At 58.1% G+C, this 10302-nt stretch overlaps 1 protein-coding gene across 2 annotated transcripts in view; it reads right to left on the bottom strand.

The window, feature by feature from the left end:
- The window catches only part of REXO1 (RNA exonuclease 1 homolog), a 43197-nt gene extending 39115 nt beyond the window's left edge, over positions 1-4082 (bottom strand). For both annotated transcript variants that reach the window (XR_010073914.1, XM_063357849.1), the window contains exon 1: positions 3753-4082. Coding sequence is in view for 1 of the 2 variants with exons in the window: in XM_063357849.1 (XP_063213919.1) it covers positions 3753-3930 (178 nt within the window). In the remaining variant the exon portion in view is untranslated. The remainder of the gene's footprint in view (positions 1-3752) is intronic.
- Between the last annotated feature and the right edge of the window lie 6220 nt (positions 4083-10302).

Here is a 10302-nt window from a genome sequence, read left to right on the forward strand (position 1 = left end):
GATGCAGCTTTCTGCTCTGGGTTCAAAAAACATCCACCTCTTAAGCATCTCCTGACAGCTACTATCAAACCCAGCAAACCAAAGAGCTGGTTTCCTTAAGACATTTATGAAGAGATGTATTACGCTTCTTTTATGTCTTTCAGCATACTAAGGACCTAGACTTTAAAGAGAGACCTATTTTTCTCCTCTACAGCTCTTGAAGAGATGCTTTTAGGACTGAAGGCAGTTCTCCCCTACTTACACAGCACGCTTTCAAAGCACTTCACGCGCATTCAATAACCTTTTCATCTGAAGCAGGTGGGTTTTAGCCATTTTGTAGATGGAAAAAGCACTTCAGTCAAGTCAGGATTAGAATTTGCAATCTCCAGATTCCCAGTCCTGCACAGGCTCATGTCCCATTTCTCAGCCCACCAACAGCACCGTGAAAATCCCACATCGGTGCATGCCTCCACCCCAGCACCTTCCTCAGCTTTCAGCCAGTACTGAATTTCCACAAGCCTCCAGGTAGTCACACTCTTTTACCACGCAGACAGATACCTGCGGTAAGAGACACCATGGGGGAAATCGATTCCGAAGTATCACACATTTCAGAACCCAGATCAAACGCGCCCTATGGACCAGAGGCATCACCCCAGTTCCCTCCTCACCCCACAAGTTTCTGTTTACTGAGCTGCTGTCAGAGGGGAAGCAAAGGGAACTGCAACACGCAAATAGCAGCGGACGGGGAAAACTCAGCCCCCCTGCTGCTGCTGACCCCCTAACAGGCATGGAGGCCTCTTCACCACTGTCTCCCAGTGGTTGGGACCATGAGAGCACTGTATGAAAAATAAGGGTCATCTACTACAAACATTTGAATGCTACACCCTCGGGAAGGCTGGGACAGTGAGGGGGGCAAAGAAAAGAGGAACAGTGCTACGTCCCACTAATTCCTCTTTTCACCTCCCCGCTGCTCCATCGGGCACATGTCCACAGCTTCCTCCCACCACGGCCTGGTAAGGCCAGCTCCACGCCTCAGTTTTTACCTACTTTCAAGGCTACAGAAGATCTGCTAAGAGTTTTGGGGTTACTGCCAGTCCCACAGTGATACAGAAACATCAAAGTCAACATCGGCATTGAATCAATATGTTTAGCAGGCTGATTCTTTAGATGTTATCCTTTTTTCTAGGCACTATCCCAGAAAACACAGATCTTGTTGCTCTTAGTGTAGGTACCCAACTGCTTTGGCAAAAAAATATTATGCTTTTAAAGCTTATTTATTGAGAGACATGATTAAATAGATCAAATATGCCCCAGCGCACTGTTAGAAGGCTACTTAAGAACAAGACAGGCAGTTTCACTGACAGGGAGCAACTCATGTTGGACCTGTTTTCAAGATGGTTGCCTGGTCGCTTGCTAAACTACTACACCCTCTAGCGTAAACCTTAAATACATCCTTCCAGGCTAGGCAAGCTTCAGACAGACAGAGGAAAAGACAGGAGCACTTCAACCTGAACCCTTCGGATGAAGCTAAGCCATAGATAGCACTGCTTAAAAAATAACTGCAAAAGCGTCTTCCGCTCCTATAGCGATCAGGCACCTCATGCAACCTCGCTGAAGTCCCTTCCAAAAGGCAGCGTTTTACAGCAGGCTCATCATTCATTTTCCATTCCTGAAACGAAATCAACGTAGAAAAAATGGCTGAAGTCCAACACTAAGCTGAGGCAGAATTTACAGATCCTTGGTTATGACAGCCGTGCCACACATGAGATGCCAAAGGTTTGGGAAAGAGGGCAGGAGCAGGCGCTGAGCCGGCTGGCGGGAGTGGGAGGCAGCGGGCTGGAAGTTAAGCCTCAGGATCCTGCTTCTTTTGCAAGCGGCAGACACTTCACACCAAGGAAAACTACACACGTGCTTACACCTTTTGTTTTACAAAAGACAGAGCTTCTCTAAGAGCCATAATACAGTAAGCAAACCGCTCTCACTCCCCAAAACACTATTTTTTTCTCCTGGGTCACTAATACAACCAAACCAGGCCTAACAAGATTAGTACTGGAATAATTTCTTTTTTGTCATTCACACTCAGCTCTTACATTAACGCTTTTCAGCCAGTATTAGAAGCTGCACAGACTTTCCAGGTGCACCAGTAAAACCAGGAGGTTTTACTAAAGACCAACATTCACTTCCCCATTTCGAAAATCGAAACCAGCACCAGCATTTATTTAGTACAGCCACAGCTGTTTCAGGTGGCCGACCAAAATGAGGAAATCTAGTCCCAAAACTGACACTCTACAGATATTTAAAGACAAACAGGAATTGTAGACTGAAAGATAACTATAATATCAAGCATCTAGCGGACCATCCTAAAGGGTTCTAGGGAGCTTTTCAAATTCAATCCAACATGGAAAGAGGCAAAGCTTTTGTCTTTCTAATATGGGATCTCTCTGCCCGTGCCAGCCCTGAGTAACATTCCTTTACTTTAAACTAAACCACAGTTGGGCTAAGTTGACTTGCTAACCAGGAGACATGAAAAATTAATCATCTTCCAAACTTGTGAATAACCCATGGTTAAGCAAGCACAGAAAAAACACAAGTTGTGCTTTATTTTGACAACTTTTGCTTCAGGTTGTTAGAGACCATACACACTATCAAGTGTACCTAACTGAAATAAAGCTTTAACAACAAGAAAACAAGCAGCATTCTACTAGGGAGAAGAATGAAGGTTTTTCTCTCAAAATAAAATAAGCAGATCAGCAAATAATGTAAGCATTACAACAGGTTCATCGCGTTTACGTAAGTAAAATGACAAGAGTTGCTGGAAGAACAGAGAACAATAGCTCAACATCTTTTTTTATAGCCAAGCTTCATTTGAGAAACCTGGCAGCGCTCCATGCCTTGACAAATTCCTCACTGGGAGGGGGCTCGGCTTATCTCAACCCCCCTGGCGACACCCCAGCAGCAGGACCTGCCCCCAGGACTGGACTAGGGAACACATCACCTCCAGCTCCCCAAACCCAAGCACTTCCTGAAGGGTTGTGACAGCACAGCAACTCCTCGCACAGGTCTGAAAGGCTGCCCTGACACCTCACCGCCAGTGAGCCAGGGTGCCTGGAGGGACAAAGGAAGGGATCAGAACAGAGCGGCCCTTCTGCAGGCTTGATCCCGGTGACGAGAGACAGGCTGTCTTCAGGCGATCAGACATGTTGGAAAGCTGCTCCCCACCACCCCTGTGTCAGATGGCAACTGTGGGATCCGACAGACGACGATGAGGAGGAGACACCCATCTCTCAGCCAGTGGGGCACAAACGGCCCTTCAGACCCTTCTTCGGAGGCAACAGAGGTGACAACCAAGGGCCCAGAGCTTGTGCAGGGCTGACCACAAGCAGACGCGACAGCTCAGAGGCAAGGGGGACCAACCTGCTTGGCCTGGATGATGCTGACAGACCCCCGTGGGGACATCCCACTGGAGAAGGGCTGGAGCGGGGGGGGCAACACCGGAGGGGGAACAATGGCGGGGGATGAGGGGCAGTACCTGAGCCCTGGGAGCAGGTGGGATTTACAGGAGTCGGAGGCAGACTCAGGCCCTGAAGGGTGGGCAGGCGTGAGAGGAGGAAGGACACAGGCCTGTCCTTGCAAGGGGGAGGACACGCGGCGGCTGGGGGCGGCAGAGCTGGGGCGGGGGGCGGCAGGGCCGGGAACAGCCACAGCCCGGGGAGGGAGAGAGACGGGGGAAGGAGGTACCGCGACCCGCCGGGCCGGGCCGACCGGGGCCGTACCTGCGCCGTGGCCGCCGGAGACTCCGCACCGCGCCGCCGCCGCCGCCGCCGCCGCCGCCGCCACCGGGGGGTGCCGGAAGTGGCAGTAGGGCCGGCGGCAGGGCGGGCCCCCGCCCGGCCCCCCGGCGTTGAGGAAGGGGCAGTCGATGCCGCGGAAGTAGCCGGTGGATCTCAGCATCCCGCCGGCTGCGGGGCGGGGAGCGGGGCCGGGGCGCGGAGGGAGACGGCGGGAGGGAGAAGAGGAGGCGCGGGCGGGCAGCCGGCGACACACTCCCACCTCACACCGCCGGCCCCGCCGCCATCTTGGAACCGCCAGGCCCGGCGGCGAGGCCCCCGCGAGGCCGCTGCCCGCACAGGGCTGCCCGCGGCGCGCCTGAGCCGAGCGCGGGGCGGGGCCGGGGGCGGGGCCAAGGGAGAGGGTGGGAGCGCGAGGAAAATGGCGGCCGCCCTGAGGCGGGTCTGAGCTGCTGCTGCGCTTCTCCCGGGGTGCCGGGGTCCGCCTGGCTTCTGCCCGGCGGCTGCAGGGACGAGGGCAGCGGTGTGCCCGCGGGAGGAGCCCGGCAAGGGCCTCTCCCTCAGGAAGGGAGCTGGGGTGGTCCTGGGGCTGGAGGTCAGTTGCCTGTCGTCCTCCCGGCGCCACTACTGGCATATGACGGGTTTGTAGGAGGTGCCGTCGAGAATATCTCGCACGTTCAGGTGGACCCGCTCCTCCCCAAAGTGGCCGCAGAGCGAGGGGAAGGAGCGTGCAGGCCCTGACTCTCGGGGACCCCAAAATCCAGCACCCAACCCCTGGGGACCCTCTCATCCAGCTCCCCGAGGCTGAGGGAGCTGGGGCTGTTCAGCCTGGAGAAAAGGAGGCTGAGGGGAGGCCTCGCTCTCTGGTTTTTGGTCTCTTCTCCCAGGGAACAGGCAATAGGACAAGAGGAAACGGCCTCAAGTTGCCCCAGGGGAGGTTTAGGATGGATATGAGGAAAAATATCTTCCTCCAAAAGGGTTGTCAAGCATTGGACCAGGCTGCCCAGGGCAGTGGTGGAGTCGCCATCCCTGGAGGGATTGAAAAGCCGGGCAGATGTGGTGCTGAGGGACACGGGTCAGTGGTGGGTTTGGCAGAGTTAGATTTACGGTTGGACTTGGTGATCCTGAGGGTCTTTTCCAACATAAGTGATTCCATCATTCCTTGTGCTGTGGACCGCCGTCCCCAGCGCAGCCTCAGCTTTCTGGAAAGCAGCAGACGCCAGCCAGGCTGTGGTGGAGGGACCCGAGGCAGAAATAGCTCACCTGAGGCCACACGGAGGAGGGAACTTGCTGTGTGCTGCTCCCCACCATGAAGCCCTCCCTTCTTTGCCCAGGCAATTGTCACACCCGCATTTACCAGTGGGGAAACTGAGGCACATGGTAAGAGCCATTTGTCTGTGACTGGAAGCTGGCCCTGCGGGGCTCGAGCAGGCAAGGGGTGTTCGCAGTGCCTGGGACGCTTCCCCTACCATGAGTTGGTAGGGGAGGGAGTCTCCTTCAGTAAATGAGGCTGTTTGGGGATGACAGTGAGCGATCAAGCCCTTTGAGGGCAAATCCCATTAAATGGGGCCAGAAGCCCCAGCCCAGAGAGGAGGGATGGTCCGGGAAAGCCTCATCACTGGTGAAAGGGAGATGGGAGAGAGGGTGGGAAGTGCTGGGGCAGTGCAGGGAGCCAGCTGGATGGTGGTGCGTGAGGAGTCGTCGTCCTTGGCCCCAAGGAAGGACAAAGGAGGGATCACAGAAGTCATGTTTCATAGTACTGTTTTTAAAAAAAAACAGCAACCAACCACTTTATTTTCAAATATGGCACTGCAGCAAGGCGAAGATTTTGCCTCCTCCCCACCCATCGCTCCCCGACGGTGTCCCAGTAGAGCGAGTCCAGGAGCTGAAGGTGTCAGGAGAGGAACCCACCACCGTGCCTGGCCAGTGCCCAGAGGAGCGAGCAGGAGACCGATGCCCCAGCACTGCTGAGGTTTGGGGGCAGCAGCTGCCAGCTGGGAAACCTGAATAATCCATAAAAAGCTTTTAAAAAGCAGGAAACACCAGGAGATCAACAGCCTTCCCTGTGGCAGAACCATGCCACCGACACGAGGTGCTATACAAGGTACCTGGGGAGGGCTCACGCCAAGCGTCCCCACACACGCTCCTGCCAGCCACCTCCTTGCCTCCCACCGGTGCTAGCAAAGCAAGTTATTCTTTCCCAGAAAAAAAAAAGGCATTTTTATGTGATAGATAAATCTATTTTATATATCTTCAGCAGTAATAGAGAGGACTCTGTAGAAAGACATATGCTGAATAACGTTATTTCCCTTCCTTATAATTCTCACCCCATGCTTACTCAACTCACAGGCTGGCAAAATGAAGTAAAATAATATACAATAAACCATGTGGAGGACCCTACGAGGAAAAACTGCCTGAAATTGATTCAGGCCAATCCTGGCTACGCTTCCGCTTCCCCCCGACATGGGAAGGGGCAGCCCAGTAAACTGGGATGCCCACTCGGCTCCCAGTTAGCAGCACTGGAAAAGGTCCTGAGGGTCGCTGCACACACTGAGGCAGCCCCACTGAGAACAGGGACCCCCAAATTCACCCATCCTGGTGGGTCTGACCCTGCCAAGGACCTGAACCCCCCACCAAAGCGTCCCAGATTGACTAATGGATCCCCAAGACTGACCTTAATCTCCCCCAAAAAAGCTCCTGACCCCTCTGCAGAGAAATGAGGGGATTTCCCTGATTGTCCTCGGGACACCGGGCTGATGCTCACTCTGCCTCCCGGCACAGTGGCGAAATGTCCAATTTAAGTTAAGGACGGGAACAACTTCAGGACAGGTTTTGGGTCCGTGGCAGGGTTGTCACAGCACCTTGGGTCCCCGTGTGGGCACGTCCCTCCGCTCCCCAGTTTGCTTCGCAGGGCAGGAGGTCCTGGGGTGGCTGGGGCTCAGAGGTGTCCCCAAAACATCACCCCCACCCACCAGCCCGGGCCCAGCCACAGGTGAAGCAGCTCCTGTGGGCAGTGGGTTCCTGCCGATCCCCACCCTGTGATAAACGTGTGGCTGGGTGAATTGGAATTGGTTTTTTTGGGGAAAAGAGCCAAAAAAAAAAGCGTCAGGGCAACCCGTAGCACAAACCCGGGCTGGGCAGAGAATGGCTGGAGAGCAGCCCCGAGAAGAAGGACTTGGGGGTGTCGGTGGGGGAGAAGCTTCACACGCCCCGGCACCGTGCGCTGGCAGCCCAGAAACCCCCCGCAGCCTGGGCTGCATCCCCAGCAGCGTGGGCAGCAGGGCGAGGGGGGGATTCTGCCCCTCTGCTCCGCTCTGTGAGACCCCCCTGCAGTGCTGCCTCCAGCGCTGGGGCACCGACAGCAGAAGGACACGGAGCTGTTGGAGCGGGGCTGGAGGAGGCCCCGGAGATGCTGGGAGGGCTGGAGCCCCTCTGCTGGGAGGACAGGCTGAGAGAGCTGGGGGGGTTCAGCCTGGAGAAGAGAAGGCTCCGCGGAGACCTTCCAGCCCCTGCCAGGCCCTAAAGGGGCTCCAGGAAAGCTGGGGAGGGGCTCTGGAGCAGGGAGGGGAGCCATGGGACGAGGGGGAAGGGTTTGAAACTGGAAGAGGGGAGATTGAGGTGAGATGTGAGGCAGAAATTGTTTGGTGTGAGGGGGGTGAGCCCCTGGCCCAGGTTGCCCAGAGAAGCTGTGGCTGCCCCGTCCCTGGAGGGGTTCAAGGCCAGGTTGGCCGGGGCTTGGAGCAACCTGGGCTGGTGGGAGGTGTCCCTGCCCAGGGCAGGGGGTGGCACTAGGTGGGCTTTAAGGTCCCTTACAACTCTAACTATTCCATGATTCTCTGATTCTATGAATAAGCCGGAGATGTGAGGTGGGAGCCTCCCACCTTGACAACCTTTGCTCTGTGCATCTTATTTTGCATCACCATAAAAAAGCACCCCCCTGGGCAAGTTTTTGCTCCCCACAGTGGAGGGGTTACAGCTTTTCTCTGCACCCACTTTCCCCTTTTCCCGGCACGTCCCTGGCACGAGGTGCCAGCCAGGAGTTTGGAAAGCTGGAGAAAGTCCCGGGGTGGTAGGAGAACGGGGGCTCCCCCTGAGCTGCTGAAACATCCGCACACAGGGTCGTCTCTTCGCAGGGTGCAGGGGGTGATACCCGTCCCGGGACTCCTGATTCCCTGTCCTGGTACCGCCCCACGTGTGTCCTGCCATGGTCCCTGTCCCTGTGGGAGACCCCTCCTGCCCCTGCTCCGCCATGGACAGGGGTGCTCTGTGACCCCCTGTCACCCCATTCCCATCCGGGGGCAACGGCCCAGCTGCTGCATCCCACGCTGCCCAGCACCAACCCTCTGGGTATCGCCCAGCCCGGGGAGGCTGCTCTGGACCCCCAAGGATGCTTCTGACCCCCCAGAGTGTTGCTCCAGCCCCACAGAAGTCCTCCCAGCCCCCCAGCGTCCTCTTGGCCCCCAAAGGGGAGACTCCAGCCCCCCGAGAGTGCTTCCTTCCCCAGGGGGATGCTCCAGCTCCCCAGAGTGTGGCTCCAGCCCCCCAAAGGTGCTCTCAGCCCCCCAAGGATGCTCCTTGGCCCCCCAAGGGGAGGTTCTGCCCCCCCAGGGGGACGTTCCAGCCCCCCAAGAGTGCTCCCAGCCCCCTCAGGACTCAGGCCCCAGGTGCGTGGTCCCGCGTGTGCTCTCCAGGCGTCGTCGCCGCAGGGCTGTGGCAGCCCGTGGGCCTCCCTTCACCATCCCAGCCTCCAGGCATCGCTCAGGCATAGGATGACAAAGGGAAGCTCACAGGGGGCAGGGGGCCGGGGCCCCGCAATCCTCCCGCCGAGCGCTCCTGCAGACGGGGGAGAGATGGCAGCCAGGAGGGGAGGGAAGGGGGCAGGAGCCCAGGGGACCCCCAGCCCGCGCCCCACCTGCAGCGGGTGAAACCCAGCCCGGGGACGCGCCCGGCGCTGCTTCTGCCGCCTGGGGACAGGCTGGGACATGGCGGGTGTGCAGGGTGCGAGCGGGGCTTTTTGGGGGGGTGCAGGTGGATGTGTGGGTTCACATGTGCAAACATGAGGGGGTGCGCATGTACACGCGTGTGGGGGTGTGCACATGGATGTGTGCAGCACAGGGCTGCCCAGGCCCATCCCGCGGTTGCCCACCCGCAGAGCCCAGGCCCAGGCGCCCTTCCTGGGACCCGACCCGGCACGGGGGGACCCCGGGGACCGCCGGGCACCCACCACCCTGGGTGTCTCCCTGCACCGTGCGCTCCCTGCTCCCCGTGCCGCAGTGCCACACTCGCCACCTCTCACTAGGGAAGTGCCGGCTGGTGTCAGAGCACGCTGGGATGCTGACAGCATCTGTGCTGCTCGAGGAGCAGACGGGCTCTGCGCCCCCAGACCTGCCGGCGTCCCTGTCCCCAGCTGTCCCCCGCTGGCCCCAGGTCACTGCCTCACTCACCTGGCAGGGCAGAGCCAGGGGCTGCTGCCAGCGCGTCCTCTCCTCATCCTCTCCTGTCCCCTTCCCTCCATCTTAGCCAGCGCCGTGCGGAGCCCCTCACCCTGGCATCCCTCCTCCGGTGCCCTCCCCTCTCCTCAGCCTGACCATGGATGGGATCCTTCCCCTCTGCCCTTTTATACCATCTTTGTTCATATGACAAGCACGTGAAAAACCAGAGCAGAGCTTGGAAAAAAGCCCCTTAAGACGCTTTAATTCAGTTTCCTGGATCCCATGACTGAGCTCGGCCTGTGAACGGGGTCTCATGACTGTGGCACGCAGGCCCTGGACATCAAAAGCCTCATTTATGCCCCAAAAGAGACGTAAACCCCTCTTGGCCAGTCACCTGGTGAGCCCGACGTCCCTCTTGCCCGGCCTTGGCCACAGCCCTGTCCGCACCGGCATCGCGCCTCTGCCGAGGGCTTGTCGCAGTGGGTATCCCGTCCTTTCTCCTGCGGGATGCCTGGGTGGCCGGTTGTCCCTTTCACCACCATTACACGCAGACACAGGCATGTACACACACGTACACACACGTACACCCCCACACAGACACCCCGCAGCCCAGCCGTGTGCCTGTGACTCCACAGCAACGGGAGCCGGAGCCGCCTGTGCCCCGGCTCATCTGTCTGAGGACTTCAAAACGACCAGGGGGACGCCTGTGCTGTGCCCCCTCTGCTGTGGCTGCGGGAGGGACTTTGGGGACACTATGAGGCTTGACTCTGCCTTTCCCCTCCTCCCCGCCCTGCTGAGACTGCGGTTTCAGCAGAGTACCCCCTCCAGGCGCCAAACCCCGTCCAGGTGCAGCCCCAACCCATCCCCTCCCGGTGCTCCCAAACCGTGGCACCGGCGGTGGGGCCACAAAGTGCCATCCCGGTGGCTTGTGGCCCAGTTTGGTCCCACTGGGGGGGGACGCTGCGCCCAGGACCTCTGGGGCAGGCCTGGCTCATGCCTTCTGGGGATCCTGCAGCTGGCGTATGGCTTGAAGCTGCTCCATCTCTCCCTCCTCGCTCCGGCTGCTCCTGCCCGGGGGAGGACACAGCCTGGGCCCTCTTGGG

The sequence above is a fragment of the Chroicocephalus ridibundus genome, chromosome 22 (assembly GCF_963924245.1).
Source record: "Chroicocephalus ridibundus chromosome 22, bChrRid1.1, whole genome shotgun sequence".
In the NCBI taxonomy this organism is placed as follows: Eukaryota; Metazoa; Chordata; class Aves; order Charadriiformes; family Laridae; genus Chroicocephalus; species Chroicocephalus ridibundus.